This window comes from Vombatus ursinus, unplaced genomic scaffold (genome assembly GCF_900497805.2).
Source record: "Vombatus ursinus unplaced genomic scaffold, bare-nosed wombat genome assembly UNPS02014807.1, whole genome shotgun sequence".
Lineage (NCBI taxonomy): Eukaryota > Metazoa > Chordata > Mammalia > Diprotodontia > Vombatidae > Vombatus > Vombatus ursinus.
The window spans coordinates 765,655-785,754 of record NW_020954585.1 but is presented as its reverse complement, the minus strand read 5'-3'; the positions used below and the strand labels follow the sequence as shown (position 1 = coordinate 785,754).

At 40.2% G+C, this 20,100-nt stretch overlaps 1 protein-coding gene across 2 annotated transcripts in view; it reads left to right on the top strand.

Moving 5' to 3' along the window:
• The first annotated feature begins 266 nt into the window (after positions 1–266).
• Positions 267–20,100, top strand: part of LOC114052449 (cytochrome P450 2W1-like) — a 37,240-nt gene continuing 17,406 nt past the window's right edge. For both annotated transcript variants that reach the window (XM_027875060.1, XM_027875059.1), the window contains exons 1-4: positions 267–507; positions 13,627–13,789; positions 18,028–18,177; positions 18,330–18,487. In XM_027875060.1, the coding sequence (XP_027730861.1) occupies positions 310–507; positions 13,627–13,789; positions 18,028–18,177; positions 18,330–18,487 (669 nt within the window). In that variant the 5' untranslated portion in view covers positions 267–309. The remainder of the gene's footprint in view (positions 508–13,626; positions 13,790–18,027; positions 18,178–18,329; positions 18,488–20,100) is intronic.

Sequence of the window (20,100 nt, the reverse complement as noted above, 5' to 3'; positions counted from 1 at the left end):
ATCCATGAGCTCAGGGCCCTGTTCTTTGTGGATGCCCACACTGTCCACTCAGCCCTCTCTCTTGACTAAAGCTCAGTTTCTCAGAGGCTTCGTTCACCCACATACCACATTTGTAACTTTAAACCTTTTTGCTCCTGGATATATCTTGCAAACTGCTTATTCCACATTCTCCAAGGTGAGCAAAGAGGGTGGAGTGCTTCTGGCACTCCCAGGGAAGGCATATAAGTAAGCCGTGCACTCTGGGACAGACCGTGGTGGGACAGCCATCCTAGGGGCAGTTCCCCTGACTGCTCACAGGCCCTGACTACCATGTTGTTCCTTACTTTTCTCCTGTCAGACCCCATTGGGATTGCTCTTCTGGGGGCTCTGCTCTTCTGGGGGCTGTTCTGCTTCTTCACCCGACCCAAAGAGTCAGCTGGGAAGTGGCCCCCTGGGCCAACCCCTCTCCCTTTCATTGGGAACCTTCACTTGCTGGATCTCAGAAGACAGGACAAGTCACTGATGAAGGTAGGACTGACCGCTGTCCCCTTCCAGGGACCAGCTCCTCTCTCAGTAAGACTCTTAGCTCTGGGGTTGGTGGGACTGGCCAAAGTGGCCCTGGGACTTTATTGTCTCCAGCTTCCTCTAGCCTGATGTGGGTGAGTGTGCTATTGAGAGGGTTTTGGGGGGAAAACAGGCAATAATTTCCCACTATTCTCTTCAACAAGTGTTTATCAAGGGTGTAGAGAACAACAGTAATATAATACCCTGAGTGCAGAAGAGTGAGAGGACATGGTTGGCTGGAGTAGCTGGGGGGAATCTTCAGAATGGAAGGGGACTGTACTTGAGCCCTGAAGGATCTGGTTATCCAGAGACAAAAGGAAGTGGGGTGTTGGTGTAGGGTTCCCCATTACCTCTTTTGTTGTTCAGTTGTTTCAGTTGTGTGTGATTCTTCATGACTCCATTTGGGGTTTTCTTGGCAAGGATACTGGAGTAGTTTGCCATTTCCTTCTCCAGCTCATTCTATAGATGAGGAAACTGATGCAAACAGGGTTAAGTGACTTGCCCAGGGTCACATAGCTAGTAAGTGTCTGAGGTCAGATTTAAATTCAGGTCCTCCTAACTGCAGGGCTAGCATTCTATCCACCTAGCTGCCCACCCATTACCTCTAGGATCAAATATAAAATCCTCTGTTTGGCATTTAAAGCCTTTCACAAGCTAGCCCCTTCCTAACTCTGGGTTTTCTTAAACTATTTTCCCCTCCACACACTCTACAATACAGCAACACTGGCCTTCTTGCTGTTTCCCCTATCTCCTGTCTCTGTGCCTTTGTATCCTCAGCACTTAGCGCACTGTGTGGCACATAGTAAATACTAAATAAATACTTGTTGACTGACATCACAGTTCAAGAGGGATGTAGTACAGGATGCAGTGGAAAGCATCTGAGATCTGTAGTCAGAGGATCTGGGTCCAAATCCTGCCTTGGACACTTCATACCTTTGTCACCTTGGCCAAGTCACTGGACTTCTCAGGACATCAGTTTCTTCACCTGTAAAACGGGAGGCTCAGATTAGATTGTTTTTAAGGTCCTTTCCAGCTCTGTCTATGACCTTATTATGAGCAAGTCTTCTAAGGTAAAAATGAGCATGATGCCTACCTGGACCAGTGTGGGGAATGAGCTTTTGGGGGAGGCGGGGGAATAAGCATTTATTAAGTACCTGCTATGTCTCAGACATTGTGCTAAGTAGTTTTCCAAATTTTACCTCATTTGATCTTACTGTTGAGTAGTCTTGGAAAGGGATCTTATTTCTAAAATTTTGACTTAGGTCTCTTAAGTTGCTTGGTGGGTTGTCTCTGAAACCATACCAATGGATCCACCATTGGTAGAGCATGTCCTTCCAAATGGTTTCTGATAGTGGGGATGGAGTTGCATTGAACTCTCCCCATCCTTTCACCTGTTTTCTTTGGTGATTTGTGGCAATGAGGAGCTGGACTCCCATTTAACAAGTCACAATCTCTCTGTGCCCCAGTTTCCCCATCTATAAAAGTAGGGGGCTACACTCAATGACCTCTATGGTCCCTTCTGGCTCTAAATCTATAATCCTTTGATCCTAATATCCCTGGCTGTGCATGAGACTAGCCCATTTGGCATATTCTCAGCTGGTGACTCATAATATCCTTAGACAAAACCATTAAAATCTCTTGTGACTTCTTTCCTTTTTTTGTTTAATAATGTACATTTACAAAGCACTTTTCTCACAACAACCTTGTGAGAGAAATATCGCATGTATTGTTATCTCCATTTGACAGAGGAGGGAACTGAGGCAACGAGCAGTTAAAGTGTCTTGCTTAAGGTCACAAAACTATTTAGGGTTAGATCTGGGTCTCAAAATCAGGTGTTTGGTTTCCAAGACTGGTACTCCTCCCACAACACTACACTGATGATTAAGCATCTAATGCAGTAAGGATACCAGAAATTAGAACCCTCAGGCAATGAACTTTTTGGTTAACTTAAATTTCTAGTCAGTTGAGGGTCCAATAGATAATTACTTCAACCTTTGTTGAAAATGAAGATATTTTAGCCTACTTTCCTACCTTAGTGAATATAGTGGAGTGGATAGGGCTGAATCTTGCTGTATTGAGTGAGGGTCTCAGCAAGCAGCTCAGGATTATTCATTCTCATTAATTATGGACTAACTGTAGCTGTAGAAAGTAGGAAATAGATACTACATGTAAATGTTGCAAAAATTGTTATTTAGTCATGACCAATTCTTTGTGACCCCATTTGGAGCTTTCTTGGCAAAGATTCCAGATCATTTTACAGATGAGGAAACTGAGGCAAATAGGGTTAAGTGATTTGCCCAGGGTCACACAGCTATTAAGTTTCTGAGGCCAGATTTGAACTCAGGAAGATGTCTTCCTTGATTCCAGGTCGAGAACTCTATCCTCTGTACCGCCTAGCTGCCCCTTTGAAAAAATTATCTTAGCCTTTAATCCAATGATTTTACTGTTGGGAATATGCCCTGGAAGTGTGTCATAAACAAATAAATGAAAAGAGCTATCTGTTCAAAGATTTTTGTATTATACGTGATTAAAAAAACAAACTGTCATGGAAACAAGTTCAAAGTCAGGTAGAGGAATAGTTAAATAGTTTGTGGCACATTCATGTAATGGGATACTATAAAGCAATCAGTTAATCAATGCACACTTATTAACCTCTAATAATAGTGTCTAATTAGCACTTACTATGTCAGCTTTGTAGTATGTGATGTAGTGGAAAGTGTGAGATTTGGAATCAGATGACCTAGGTCCAAGATCTACCTTTGTGACCTTGGGTAAGTCATTGGACTTCTCAGGACATCAGTTTCTTCACCAGTAAAATGGAAAGCCCAGAACAGATGGTATCTCAGGATACCAATGAAAAAGAAAGATCAATAGTATGTAAAATAAAATGAAATCCTGAAAAGCTTTTATGAAAGAATTTGAAGTAGGAAAGAAAACAGAACCAGAAGAGAGGACCACATACTAAGTACAACTAAGTACATACTAAGTACTAAGAGGAAAAATGAATGAGATTAAGTGGACAAAAAAATCCTAATGCAGGCTTAGAGGAAGAAATTGTTATGTTACTTTACCCACTGAAAAGAATTCAAAAGTACATAGTTACACAGCAAATTTAGTTGGCTTCATTGACATTTGACATTAAGCTTTTAATAGGGCATTTAAAAAAATGATAGGATCTGTGAGTGTACGTAGAAGGAAATGGTATCCACCAAAACAGATCAGCAGCTGTTCTGGGCAAGTTATAATCTTAGACTTGTCCAAGGTCCTGCAGTCAGTAGGTATCAAAGGTGGGGCTCAAACCCAGGTTTTCCTGACTCAGAGTCTGACATTCCATCCATAAAGCCAAATCACCTTTTATGGAAACATCTAAACTTTTTAAAAAGGGAAAGGAAGGTTAAGGTACTTGACTGAGTAGGTACTGAGCGCAGGGGACTCCTGTAATAAATCATTTAGCTTAAATCTTTTCTACAAATCTATTTTCTTGTCATCTATTTCTCCTTCAAAGCATGGCTCCATACTTATCAATCATTTTAGCCTCTAGAAGTAGAAGAAAATAAAAACATGTTAGTCTTTACTCTCCTTGTAACTCCTTATTCCAGTTACCTGGGGCCCAGTTTTTCAAATTTCTACTGTTTTTGTTTTTGTTTTTGTTTTTTTAAATAGAAGGTAGTATATAAATTAGAGGCAGCAAGAGAGTCATGGTGGCTTCCAGGTCAAGAAGAGCTGGGTTCAAGACCTGCCTCTGACTCATTGCTTGTGTGACTCTGGGAAAATCATGTAGGCAGCCCCTGGCAACTCTCTGAAAACAGCAATTACCAGTTTGCATTATAATATAATAGCAATTGCCAGCTAATAGTGGTGCAGTGGATATAGTGCCTGGACTGGAGTCAGGAAGACCTGACACTTACTAGCTGTGTGAACCTGGGCAAGTCACTTAACCCTATTTCCCTCAATTTCCTCATCTATAAAATGAACTGGAGAAGTAAATAGCAAATCACTCCAATATCTTTGCCAAGAAAACCCCAAATGGGGTCATGAAGAGTCAGACAAGGGTCATGACTGAACAACAAAAAACAAAAACTTACAATTTGCATTGGCTGGAGGATTTCTACCTGAAGTTCCCTAAATCAATGCAATTGCAGATCTGACCATAACTAATAAATCAATAGTGAATAGAGATTTGTCATTGAGTCACATCATCTGAGTTCATATCCTGTCCCAAACATATACTTGCTAGGTGGCCATGGGCAAAACACTTGATTACTCAATCCCCTCAGGCAACCCATGCCTCAGTTCCCCACACAGGTGAAATCACAGGTACAGTCCCTTCCCCCTGCTACCCTCCTTCCCCACAAATTATATGTGGCAATAGAAGAAGGGGGATGCACATGTGTAGTGAGGGGGTCTATATATTGCAAGGGGGACTTGTTTTTCCTCCCACTTAACAGTATTTTATTATTTCCAATTACATGTAAAGGTAGTTTTCAACATCCATTTTATAAGATATTGAGTTCCAAACTTTTTTGTTCTTCTTTCCCTGTTCTCCTCCTGGCCCCACAAGACGGCAAGCCATCTGTTATAGGCTATACATGTACAATCATATTAAACATATTTCCACATAAGTTATGTTGTGAAAAAAATAATCAGAACAAAAGGGAAAAACCATGAGAAAGAAAAAAATTTAAATAAGAGAGAAAATAGTATTTTCGATCCATATTTTTCGATCCATATTCAGACTCCATAGTTCTTTCTCTGGATGTGGATAGTATTTTCCATTATGAGTCTTTGGAAATTGTCTTAGAACATTGTATTGCTGAGAAGATGCTGTTACTGTGTATGATGTTCTCCTGGTTCTGCTCACTTCACTCACTTCACTTCGCATCAGTTCATGTAAGTCTTTCCATGTTTTTCTGAAATCTGCAGCTCATCATTTCAATAGTATTCCATTACATTCATACAATACAACTTGTTCAGCCATTCCCCAACTGATGGGCATGCCCTCAATTTCCAATTCTTTGCCACCACAAAAAGAGCTGCTATAAATATTTTTGTACATGTGGGTCCTTTTCCTTTTTTTATGATCCCTTTGGGATATAGACCCAGAAGTGGTGTTACTGGATCAAAGAGTATGCACAATTTTATAGGCCTTTGGGCGTAGTTCCAAATTGCTCTCCAGAATGATTGGATCAGTTCACAATTCCCCCAACAATGCATTAGTGTGCCAATTTCCCACATCTTCTCCAACATTTATCATTTTCCTTTTTAGTCATATTAGCCAATCTGATAGGTATGAAGTGGTACCTCAGAGTTGTTTTAATTTGCATTTCTCTAATCAATAGTGATTTAGAGCATTTTTTCACATGACTATAGACAGTTTTAATTTCTTCACCTGACAACTGCCTGTTCATGTCCTTTGACCATTTAATTGGGGAATCACTTGTATTCTTACAAATTTGACTCAGTTCTTTCTTTATTTTAGAAATAAGGCCTTTTTCAGAGACACTGGCTGTAAAAATTGTTTCCCAGCTTTCTGATTTCCTTCTAATCTTGGTTGCACTGGTTTTGTTTGTGCAAAACCTTTTTAATTTAATGTAATCCAAATTATCCATTTTGCATTTCATAATATTCTCTATCTCTTGTTTGGTCATAAATCATTCCCATCTCCATAGATCTCACAGGTAAACTATTCCTTGCTCTCCTAATTTGCTTATAGTATCACCCTTTACGTCTAAATTGCGTATCCATTTTGACTTAATCTTGGTGTGCAGTGTAAGATGTTGGTCTATGCCTAGTTTCTGCCATACTCTTTTCCAGTTTTTCCAGCTGTTTTTGTCAAATACTGAGTTCTTATCCCAGAAGCTGAAGTCTTTGGGTTTATCAAACAGTAGATTACTATAATCATTGACTACTGTGCCTTGTGTACCTAATCTATTCCACTGATCTACCACTATTTCTTAGCCAGGACCTAGTAGTTTTGATGATTGCTGCTTTATAATATAGTTTTAGATCTGGTACAGCTAGGGCAAGGTGGGGCTTGTTGTGTATGGCTCAAAGGGAGGCAGAATAGATATTTCTAGTCTCTTCTCCAAGAGAGACTTTCATTCCTGCCAGGAGGGGAAGCAAGAAGTTGGGGCTGGTGGCCGCCAATTTACTCTGCTCAGAGAAAGGGGGTACTGGGCTAGAAGTATATCTATCTGTTCCATTAATAGTTGTTCATTTAAGGGATATGATTGGATTCAAGTTAACTTCTGATCACTTTGTCATTTCCTGGGGAAGGAAGGCTCTATATCCAAGCCTTGATCCCTTTCCCAACTATTACCAGTTCCACAATAAACACACATAGCAAATATCAAAGAAAACTATCGAAATCATAGCAAAATAGAAATCAGAGGAGGTATACCAGATGATACAGAGTGAAGGAGCTTTCCCATCAGGACTGAGATAACTCAGTTCATCCAAGAAAGACTGTCTTTGATCTCACTCAAGGGGGAAATTCCCCCAAATCTCTAGAGTTGCAAGCTGGGGCTAGAGGCATGACGGACACTTCCTACTCCTCTCAAGTCTTCCCAGAGTCTTTCCTTTAACAGTTTGCCTCTTTGCCTTCTCTGGAAGCTGGAAGCCCACTTGATGCTAAGTTTCAAGACTCTGACTTGGAGAGACCCCAAAGCTATGATTGGTTGAGAATTGAAGCCCTCACCTTTTTCCAATTCTGCCTGCCCCTCATGCAGGTTAGAGCCTTCATTTCTGTCAATAAGGAGAGAGTCCCATACCAGTGGGTCTTGGGACAGGGTTTACATAGATAAATACTAATTATTTTTGTGTTCTATCCATTAGGCCATTTCACATACTCCACAATCCAGTAACACTGGCCTCTTTGCTGTTTCATGTACAAGACAGCCCACCACCTAACTTCTGGCATTTTCACTGACTGTCCCTCATGCCTGGAATTCTGTCCCTCCTTATCTTCCAACTGCTGGCTTCCCTGGCTTCCTTTAATTGTCACCTAAGGTCTCACCTTCTATAAGTATCCTTTGTTGGTCCTCTTTAATCTTAGTGCTTTCCCTATGAGATTCTCTCCAATTTACTTTGTATATATCTTGTTTGTACAAAGTTGTTTGTGGGATGTCTCCCCCATCAGACTGTGAGCTCCTTTAAAGTAGAACCCCCCCTTTCTTTGTATCCCAGTCCTTAGCACAATGCCTGGTACATAGTAGGTGCTTAATAAATGCTTGTTGAGGGGCAGCTAGGTGGCGCAGTGGATAGAGCACCAGCCCTGAAGTCAAGAGGACCTGAGTTCAAATCTGGCCTCAGACCAAACACTTGACACCTACTCGCTGTGTGACCCTGGGCAAGTCACTTAACCCCAATTGCCTAAAAAAAAAAATCAAATGTGGAATAAATGCTTGTTGACTTGAGACAATAATCATTGTCTCTTGGACAAGAGCTCTTGGGAGCTCTTGGATAACAGTAGCAACAACATAGTATGATGCCCTATTCCAATAACACATGCTTTTCTTTTTTTAACCAATAGTCATCCATTAGACAATTCAGTTATCCACACCAGTGGAGAGTAAGTGGCATTCATAAGTCAAATATAAATTGCAACTTGGCTTGGAATGAAATTTATGGTCTAGATTATTTTGGGGAGGCAACAGATTTACCTTTCTAATCATGTGTTAAAATCCAATTAGCCAATATAAAAGGGAGTTTTCTTCACTGAGCTTATGTACACTGATGATGGAGACAGTGGCCCAGAAATCTGCTGGGTGGCAACAGGGTCTAATGACCTAATTGCTGTTACTCTAGATGAGATCAGTATTTCCCAAGAGTTGACCTCAACATAGCAGATGTCTCAGAAACCCTCTTTCCCACTGATGATGGTAGAATAGTGAAAAGTAGTAGTAATATCTTCTGCCAAGCCTTCTGCCTCTATCGCTGGGAGGACAACCCCAAAGGAGATGACGAGAGATTTGGGAAAATCTACTTGTTACTTTTCTCTCATTTCCTATGACTATCCTCTCTGGACTAAGATTGAAAGGAGGAATGGAAGGGGGAGAATTAGAAAAATTACCAGATGAACAAGATTGACTCCCACTTTAACCTTTTTCAGTCTCATCAGTCTCATTATTCCTTGATATGTCTCCCGTCACACCCACACTCATACCTATATCCCCCCACACACATACTCATGTTGCCAAAGCAATCTTTCATCAACTTTTTTCTTGTTCCAAGAGAGAGATAGGCACTAGACCTGTGATTTAATTGGCACAAGAAACACCCAGGTGAGAAAACTCTGTCTAACAAGGCAGGTCAATACCTTCTCTGCGACTTAATCTTAGAGAGTTGCCTAGTGTGCTAAGAAAGTAAATGACTTATATGAAAAAATGCTCCAAATAACTATTGATTAGAGAATTGCAAATTAAAGCAACTCTGAGGTACTTAACAGATTGCCAGAAATGGAAAATGGGGAATGTTAGAAGGGATGTGATAAAGTTGGGACACTAATGCATTGTTGGTGGAATTGTGAACTGATACAACTATTCTGAAGAGCATTTTGGAACTGTGCCCAAAGGGCTATAAAACTGCATACCCTTTGATCCAGCAATGCCACTACTTCATCCGTGTCTGTAAGAAATTTTAAAAGGTGGGGAGGGGAAGGATTTACTTGTACAAAAATATTTATAGTAGCTCTTTTTGTGGTGGCAAAGAATCAGAAATTATGGGGATGCCCATCAACTGGGGAATGACTGAACAAGTTGTGGGATATGATTGTAATGAAATATTATTGTGCTATAAGAAATGACAAGTAGGCAGATTTCAGAAAAACCTGGAAAGACTTACATGAACTGATCGGCAACAGAACCAGGAGAACATTGTACACAGTAACAGCAGCATCCTATTATGATCAGCTGTGAATGACTTAGCTCTTCTCAACAATATAATGATCCAAGACAATTCCAAAGGACTCATGAGGAAAAATGCTATCCACCTCCAGAGAAAGAACTAATGGAGTCTGAATGCAGATTGAAGCATACTAATTTCACTATTTAAATTTTTTTTCTTTTTTTCTGTTTCTCCTTTCACAACATAGCTAAAATGGAAATATGGTTTACATGTTGTACATATATAACCTATATCAAATTGCTTATTGCCTTAGGAAGGGGAGAAGTGTGGGGGGAGAAAAGTTAGAACTCAAAAAAATTATTTTAAATGAATGTTAAAATTTGTCTTTACATGTAATTTGAAAAAATAAAATACTATTTTAAAAAGAGAGAGAGGCTTGCCCAAGATCAGACAACTAGTACATGTCTTCCTGGCTTCAACCCCAGCTTTCTATTTACCATGGACCACTCTAATTTCAACCACCTCTTCATCCCTGAACATGTAATTCATTCATAGCTGATTTGTAAACAGACATTCTGAAACCGATGCCATTTAAAATGGAACAAGAAGATCACTTGTGATGTAGTGGAAAAAGCAATGTTGTGGGGGCTGGGGAACCAGATTTTAGATGTGGCTCTGACACTGATAAGCAGGCCACTGAGTGTGGCCCACCCTTCAGTATTCTTATCTGTGAAATGGAACTAGATAAACTAGAAACTAAGGTCTCATCTAGCTACAGCTTTCTATAAAGCAGGTGATGTATCACTCTGTAGGAATAACTGCTTTATGTGAGCACAAAGAGGGGAAAGGCAGCTGGCATAGTGGAAAGAATACTAGATTTGAAGCTAGATGACCTAAGTTCAAATCACAGCCCTGCCATTTAATCCTTGTGTGACCTCAGGAAAGTCTCTTAACCTCTCTGTCCCTCAGTCTCCTCATTTGTAAAAATAAGAGGATTGGATTTCAGAGGTGTCAAACTTGCTATTAGAGGACCCCAAACTTCTGCAAAACTCTGGAGTGTCACTGGAGTTAGAATAAAATGTAACTGGAAAATGTTTAACAAAATAGAGTAGCTAGGTGATGACAGAGCACTAGGCTTGGAATCAGGAAGACTCATCTTCATGAGTTCAAATCTGGCCCCAGACATTTTCTAGCTGTGTAACCCTGGGCAAGTCACTTAATCCTATTTGTCTCAGTTTCCTCATCTGTAAAACAAACTGGGGAAGGAAATGTTAAACTATTTCAGTATCTCTGCCAAGAAAATCTGCCAAAAAGGGGTCATGAAGAGTTGGACATGACTGAAAAGATAAACAACTTAACAAAATAAATAAAAATACAACACAACATAGATAATGTTAATTTGTGGTATTCTAAGTCAATATACCCCTGGATTATGTGACTTTTTAGTTCCCTTCTAGTTCTATCTGTGATCCAATATATGGAGCTCTGATAGTAGCTGTAGCAGCTTCCTGTCCTGAGTTCTTCTTTCAGTCCCTTTGTCCGTGCTTAAGTGGGACTTTCCTGGGTCTCTCACATCTTAGATTTTCCTGTTAGCACCCAAGCCCAAGTATGAACAGGCATAGAGAATGGACCTGTGATTTCATTCATATAGGAAATCCACATGTGAGGAAACTAACAACAGTAATAACAATAATTAATAATTATAATAGCTAGCATTTCTATAGACCTCTAAGGTTTGCAAAGTACTTTATAAATATTATCTCATTTGATCCTCACAACAAATCTGGGAGGCAGATACTCTTATTATTCCCATTTTTACAGATAAGGAAACTGAGGTTAAGTGACTTACCCAGAGTCACAAAACTAGTAAGTGTCTAAGGCAGGAATTGAAATTAGATTGTCTTGACTCCAAATCCAAAGCTCTCTCCAATTGCCTCACCTCTACCAATATAGGTCAATACCTTTCCTGGAACTTATAGTCTTAAAAAGTTGCTTAGAAAATTGAGAGGTTGAGTGACTTTCCCAACGCCACATAGCCCATATGTGTCAGAGTCAATACCTGAACCGAAGTCTTCCTGCCTATGAGGTTGACTTTCTAGACACTAAGCTGAACTACCTCTCTATGAGTTACCTAATGATAATAACTCATAGTTTATTTGGTCCATGTTCACTGTCATCCTATGAAGATTCTAATCTCAATTTCTTATGTCTATAATGTATTGTTCACTTCATATAAAGACTAGAAGACATTTGGCTAAAGCTGAATCACAATCATTTTTTCAAATCTGCTCCTCACTGTCCGTAGTATCTAAGAATTAGAAACAAAGTCAATTGGGAAATGCATGTACCAATTGTGGTACATGAATGTAATAAATATTTCTATGCAGTAAGTAAGAAATGATGTTTGTGAAGACTACAGAGATGCATGGAGAGACTTATAGGAAGTGAAGTAAATAGAACCAGGAAAAATATCCATAATGACTACCAAAATATCAGCAAAAAACATAAAGAACAAAACAAAACTGAACACCATGTGATTAGAATCACCAAGGATGGCCCTGAAGGATAGCTGAGGAAATGTCCCTCCCTTCCTGGGTATGGAATATATTGTTATATCATCAGATTGTGTTAAAGCTTTGGTTAGTGTTGTTGAACTGTTTGTTTTTTCCTTTTCTTTTTAATTCTTTGCTATAAGGGATGACTTCTGGGGGATGATAGAGGACAGATATACTTGGAAATGAAGGTGTTATTTAAAAAAAAAAAACAACCTCACCAAGCCTCCAAATCAATAAAAATGAGAAAAAAGAGTTCATTCCTTGCTCTCAGGGAGAGCATGAAACTTGGATCCTTTACTGTAGTGAAAGGGAAATGAACAATGTTGGTTTTAAAATCTTATACTGAAGCACCCATTCCTGGGAAGGTCTGAAATCTCAGCTTCCGAGCTTCTAATCTCAACCTGCCGGTCCTGTTCCCCCCACCGTCCTTCTGTATCAAGCCTCATTCTCAGAGACAGAGGACAGAAACAGACACTCATCTCCTTGAGGATGCAAAAGTTGGAGGAGAGTGTTGACCCAGATCTGGCCAAAAAAAAAAAAAAAGCAGCATTTATTAAGCATCAAACCTTAGACAGTAGGGGATTCAACAAAAGTAAATGAATGGTTGGAGGTCTCTTAGAAAGTCTGCAGGGGGGCAGCTAGGTGGTGCAGTGGATAGAGCACTGGCCCTGAATTCAGGAGGACCTGAGTTCAAATCCGACCTCAGACACATAACACTTACTAGCTGTGTGACCCTGGGCAAGTCACTTAGCCCTATTGCCTAGACCAAAAAAAAAAAAAAAGTCTGCAGGGTGGACTTTGAATATTTGACTGAAAATTTTAAATTGTCACAAATTCTCCAAATAATTGAAGGATATGTAATTAGATCATAAGATCATAGATCTAGAAGAAATCTCAGAGGCCATCTAGTCCAACTCCTTGATTTTACAGATGTGGAATCTGAGGCCCAGGGAGTTTAAATCATTTGTCTAACCTCATGTCAGTAGTAAGTGGCAGAATTGTGATTTGAACTGTGGCCTTTTGATTACAAAGTGAGCATTCTTTCTACTATACCATCCTGGTGTGGAGACTCTTTCCACCAGTACCAACACAACCTACATATGACTTGGTAGATAAATCCTAGGCGTTGCCTGAGGCACATACAGGTTAAGTGACTTTCCCTGGGGTCAGGGGCACCCTTGTTTCCCCCTGCACGTGTTTTAGAGAAACATGGTGCCATCTTCATTATTCACTTTGGTCTCCAGAATATGGTGGTGCAAATTGGCTATGAGGCTGTGAAAGAAGCATTGGTCAACTCTGGCAGGATTTGAATCCAAGCCTTTCTTGACCACTAGTTCAGCCTTTTCTGGCCACATTACTGACTTATTGCATCCCTAAGACATCGTTGGGACATTTTTCCACTGGGTGTACATTTGTTAAGTGATTACTGAGAGGCAATACCATATTATGGAAGGGATTCTGGCCTGAGAATCCAGAGACCCAGCTTTGCTTAACACAAGGGAGCTGGACAGTATAGTCTCTATGGTAATTTCCAATTCTAATCTTTTGTGATGTTTTCCACAATTTGCAATTTAGTCAGTTTAATCAGAGAAGGCATTTATAAACCTGTGTATTATATGACTTAACCACCTTTTTCTTTCCACTGATGAGCACTGATGGCATGACCCTTGTGCCCCCTCCCCAGATTTCAGAGGAATATGGCCCCGTTTTCACCATTCACTTTGGTCTCCAGAAGATGGTGGTGCTGACTGGCTACGAGGCTGTAAGAGAGGCACTGGTCAACTTTGCCGAGGAGTTTGCTGACCGACCACCCATTCCCATATTCCAGTGCATCCAGGAAGGCCAGGGTATGTGGTTAAGACAACATTGACCCTCACTGGGCATGATGGGGGTGGGAGGAAGAGGAGAACCTCCCAGATGTATCTCCCCCCACCCAAGTGCCCAAGTCAGCCAAGGCAACTGTCTCTCAGAGCAACCATTTGCTCCTATTTTGCTTTCATAATTTTGCATAGTATGGCCATGCAATTAAGCATGTGCCCTCAGGCCTAGGGATATACACACGTGTGTGTATATATATATATACACACATATGAATGTGTACATATAGAGTTTTATATATCGCATATATTTGCATATATGCATATGTGTGTGTATGTGTGTGTACATGTATACACATATATATGTTGATTCTCAAAAAAATGAAAGACTGGGTTGAAAATAAATGGAAAGAGGCAGCTAGGTGGCACAGTGGATAGAGCACTGAGTCAGGAGGACCTGAGTTCAAATCTGGCCTCAGACGACATAACACTCACCAGCTGCGTGATTCTGGGCAAGTCACTTACCCCAATTGCCTCACCAAAAAAAATAAATAAATAAATAAAATAAATGGAAGAAAATGATTTTGGGTTCTTTTACAATACTATTTTGTGTTGTGACAGAGCTTCATCCCTTTCAAAGAGCTTTGAACATGTATCATCTCATGCAATCTTCATCAAACCCTGTGAGGCAGCCAGTACAATAGTAATAACAGCAACAATAATAATAACAACAATGCACTTTAAAGTTTGCAAAGTGAAGCAGGAACAGGAAAATAATACACTGACTACAACAGTCTAAGTGGAAAGAATAATCAAAAACCCCTCAAACTTAACCCTGTAATTATAATGACCAAATTATAATGACTCAAAGAAGAAATATGAGAAAGTGCCTTGTAGTAGGAGCAATATCGTAAACCTAAACTACCGGCAGACTGGCCAGAGTCAGGCCCAGTCTATAATATGGCCCCTTTCCTTTTTTGTAGAGCAGACCTGCACAATTTGGCAGCAGGGAGGTGCCAAAATTAAAACAGGCTAAACTTCTTCAGGCTGTAGATAGATTTTTAGTGATTCACTTTCCCAGTAAAGGTATAATTAGTGATTAAACTATTTTGCAAATAAACCATATTAAAAAAGGGAAATTTCAATTAATATCAATTAATTATACTCATTACTTAAGATTTTTATCTATCATGGAATCATATTAATATTAAAAAATTACTTTTCTAAGTGGTACAATTTTTAATATATTTTTCAGATTTTCTCACTGTTTACATTTAGTTAATGGGACATATTATACTTCTTGTCAGCAGTTTATCATATTCCAGAATCATGTTTGAAATTAATTTCTTTAGAAATCTGAAAAACTAACCTTAGTAGCTGCCTCATTTTCTGAATTTACTTTCTTGAAAAACTGTTGTTCTCCACTGAGATTTTTCAACAATTTGGATGGTTTAATTTGTTTTTCATTGGTGTCCAATTTGCTTAAGTCAGGATGTTTTGATTCGAAATGGTGACGAAGATTGTATTCCTTCAGAATGGTTATTACTTCTTGGTAAACAAGGCATAATATTTTGTCTCTCGTGTAAGTAAACAAGTGTCTATTTGTCCACTCCTCTATATCCTGATTCAATCTTCCATTTCTTTTTGTCACACTCATTTTACAAAGTCACCCCCAAAACTTTAATGTTAGAACCAAAAATCTCCACAGCAACTGCGCATATACAAAGAAATACTGAACTGAGTGTCTGACCTTGGAGAGCACCAGACACTCATGTAACTTGAAGGGCGGCTGCACAGGGAGGGAGGGGAAGAAACTCTTGCCTTGTTGCTGCTCATTGAATAGTGGATGTCAACTGTGTTGGCATGTGGCTGCACTCACTTTGTCCCTGTTCAACGCCAGTAAGACCGAAAACACAGCAAAAAGATAACAACTCTTGCTCCTCTCAGACTAGAAACAGACTGATGATGGTTGGTTGCCATGAGTCACGTGACAAACAGGAGAGAGTACGGAGTGGCAACCCACCCGCCATGATGGGCACAATAGTGACTAGTGGAAGGTGGGTTAAGCAGGGCACAGACAAAGCACACACTACATCTTTACTTTCTTTTACAACCTCTACATTTTTCATGAGCTGCCTGAAATCTTTTGGTGAGCCGCAAGCAGCCCGTGGGCTGTATCTCGCACAGGTCTGTTGTAGAGGAAGGGGACCATGGATGCAAAGCATCAGACACACTGCCAGGCTAGGGTGATGTGTCAGTTTTCCAGAACTTCTTTCCTTTATTCTTTGCTAAAGGAGATGGATTTCTGGGCAGGAGAGGGATATGTTCAGAAATAAAGGTAATGAAGGCAGCTAGGTGGCACAGTGAATAGAGCACTGGCCCTGGAGTCAGGAGGACCTGAGTTCTAATCTGGGTTCAGACACCTAACACTTACTTGCTGTGTGATCCCGGGCAAGTCACTTAACCCCAATTGCCTCACCAAAAAATGAATAAATTAAAAATTAAAATTAAGAAAAAGAAATAAAGGTAATGTAAAAACCAAAGATATCAATAAAAAAATTTTTGTTAAAGCCTGAAAAGTGATTTATTGAAATCACGAAGCTTCAAACCAATTCTGTAAGGCAGGACTATAGGAATTATACTCCCTTTACTGTCCTTTGTTCTTAAAGAAGACTAAAATGACATCACTTTATTGAGTCAAGATACATACAATATGTCTGACTGTGGCTGATCAGACCAATATGCACTCAGAAGGCTCTATCATAGGTCAGGCAGAAATAGTCTATGTGAACATTTGGAGTGGATACACTCCCTAGAGGCATCTAGGTGGTGGTGTGAATGGATAGAGCACTGGACCTGGAGTCAGGAAGACCTGAGTTCAAATCTTGGATCTGATACTTCTTAGTTGTTTGACCCAGGGCAAGTCACTTAATCTCTCTCCACTTTAGTTTCCTCATCTGTAAACTGAGGATAATAATAGCATTTATCTCAGAGTAAGGATCAAATGAGAGATAACATATCAGATTGATTTGTAGTTCTTCAAGTGCCATATAATGCTAATAACAATTATTATTTATAGATGAGGAAATGGACACTCAGAAGTGATTGGCATAAAGTCATATAGTAAGTCATAGGATCGTGGAATGAAAGTTGGAAGGGGCTTTAGCAGTCAGCTAGTCTTCTCATTCTACAGATGAGGAACTGAGACCCAGAGAGGTAAACAGACTTGCTTAAATAGGTGGTAAGCATCAGAGGTTACATTCAAACTCAGTCTTCCTGGATCCAATTTTAGCACTCTATCTACTATACCATACTGCTTAGCATTATGATGATGATGATGAAGAGGAAGAAACTGAGACTAATTGAAATTAAGTGACTTTTTATACCCTCCCAACTCTTACAGTAACTTGCATACAATTGGCACTCATTAAATGTCTGCTGATGTTGAGAGCAGTGATAAAGATGATTTGTACTGCGTCATACAACCCATTAGTAAAACAGAGGACATTTGAACACAGCTGTCTTGTGGGAAGGAGTTGCTCAATGGGAGCTGCTGTCTGTGGTTCTCTAAGGCTACAGAAAAAGGAGGAGGAAGAACAAGCTGAGAGGCTCCTTGGTTGGGAGTAGAAAACAGCAGATGAAAGTCAACCTGGGTAAGATAAAATGGGAGAGTAATGGGGCTGAGGGTGCAGGGGAAATGATGGGGAGCCAAAGTCAGAGTCAGAGAACCATAGATAAGGTTGACAGAATTCAAAGCCTTTCAAGTCGGATAGCAGAGTAGCAATAAGGTACTGCTATGCTAGGGTTGGTTGTCATAGATTAGCTCTTTAAGAATGAATGAATGGATGGATGGATGGATGGATGGATGGATGGATGATGAGTTGTTCCAATACCATCTGCTGAGACTGCATTGATATTTAATAAGATAAGAGAGTATAGGGCTTTTATGAGTTGCTGCTCTAGTTATAAATTTCTCCTAAAAAGCCTCTAGCTACTAGGAGAGTATCAACATTAGACCCCTTCCTCAAACCATCTTCTGGGTCAGGAGATAGATGGATGTCTTCAGAGAAGTGTGTCTCCAGGTCATGGAACTTTGTCTTTGAAGCCCTATTTCAGCAATGATAGCTTCCTGACTCCTACTTGAATGTGTGTGTGTGTGTGTATTGTATTTGGCTGTCTTGGGGACTTTCGCAGGGGATGAATGAAGGGGAATGAGGTGGTGGGACACTTCTGGTGAAGGAATAACTTGCAATGCATTCACCCCCCAGGTATATTTTTCTCATCTGGGGAACTATGGAAAACCACTCGCAAATTTACCATGTCTAGCTTGCATAACCTTGGGATGGGGAAAATGCTGATGGTGAAGAAGATTCTGGAAGAATTTAGTTTCCTGGCAGGATTGATAGACTCTTTCAAAGGTGAGATCTTTGATTGCAATCTTTTTTTTTTTTTTTTTTTTTTTTGCTATAGACAAGTTTGTTTGGGAACCTGAATTTGGTACCTCCTAATGTATTAGGGTTATTTTTGTTTGTTTGTTTGTTTGTTTGCTTTTGTTTTTTTGGCCTTGTAGGTAAACCTTTCAAGTTGAAACTATTCAAAATGGCACCAACCAATATCACTTTTCTTCTGCTCTTTGGAGACCGGTTTGATTATCAAGACCCAACATTTGTTACTTTACTGAGACTAATAGATGAAGTTATGGTTCTTCTGGGCTCTCCCTTCCTCCATGTGAGTAGCTTTCTGCCTCTTTGGTGCTAATGATAAACACTGCAATTAACAGTTAATGCACATGGGGCAAAATGGGGGTAAGGGATAGCTTCACCTGGGGGTTAGTGCCTGGGACATCACCATAGGTTAGGAGAAGAAGAAGTATCCTTGGTTACGGTTTTCTCAGGGGGTGGGCAGGTAGAGAATAAAGCACTGAGAGGGTGAGCCATCCATCTCCTGCCTCCCACTGTGTTTGTAGGGGATGGATCAACAATTAGGGCAGTGTTGTCAGTACCCTTTAATTTTTCTACCCTGTGTCAAAGTCCCAGTCACTCACCCTGGTTACCACTCTAATTTGATATAGTTAGTCATCAGGCACTAAGTGTTGGGCAACTCAATGGACTTTTTGTTTGAGTCTCAAGGTTAAGACCAGCAAAATTGAAAAGTCATGAGAGACTATGTTCAATGTCCCTCCTCTTCCAGTATATTTGTCTGCTTCCTTTGCCCTTGTCGATCTGATCTTCCTTCTCTTCTCCTTCTGTGCATCCTTAGTACCCTTCTGCAGTCTTTTCTTCCTCTTTGAAAAAGTTACCCTTAGAAACATATTTGATATCCTATGAGCAACAATTTAGAACTGAAAGGGTCCTTAGAATCATAAAATCAGAGTGGGAAGGGACCTGATAGGGCATCTAGCCCAATTCACATCTGAACAACAAAGTCTTCTTCAACAACCCTGGGGAATGAATATTCAACCTTTGCTTAAAGACCCCAAACAAGGAAGAGCCTATTACCTCCTGAGGCTGGGCAACCCACTCCACTTTGAAGTAATTCTAATTGTTAGGAAAATTTCTCTAAGAACAAACCTAAATATGCTTCTTTGCCACTACCATCCTTGGCTCCTACTCCTCACATTAGAGGCCAAGCAGAATAAGTCTAATCTCTCTCCCATGTGACAGTCCTTGCATGCTTCAATCAATCAATCAATTGACAAGCATTTATTAAGCACCTACTCTGTGCCAGGCAATGTATTAGGCATTGGGGATACAATGACAAAAACAAAACAATCCTTGCCTCCAAGGAACTTACATTATATCAGAAGAAACTACATGTTCTGCCATCATGTTCCCCTTAAGGTTGCAGATTAAACATTCCCATTTCTTCCAACTGCCTGGTTCTACTCAAGGTCTAATATAGGGGTCAGCAAATTGTTTTGAACTCAAGGACCTCTTTGACATCCTTGCTTATTACCAAGTTTGAACACTATTTTCTGTGTATGTGTGTGTATGTGAGCACATGTGGCAGGGGTGGGGGGTGTCGGGGAGAGGGGAGTTATGTATGTAGGAATAGGGATTAGGAAGTCCTAATAGAGACGCCTAATAGGTGTCTGGTCCACCTTGCACTGTGAATCATAGTTAGACAGTACACCACAAGGGCAGGTGTGGAGCAGGTGAACCTACTCCCCTTAACTACTCCCCCCCAGTAAAGGGTGGGTACATTCACTGGTTATTCACTCAGTCACTGGCTTTTCCCTCACCCCTTTTTTCCTTTCAATTTCAGAAAAAGAAAAAAAGGAAAAATTTGGATTTTATATCAGCTTCTTTCCTAATATATCCCTCTTCTCTCCCTCACCCAGA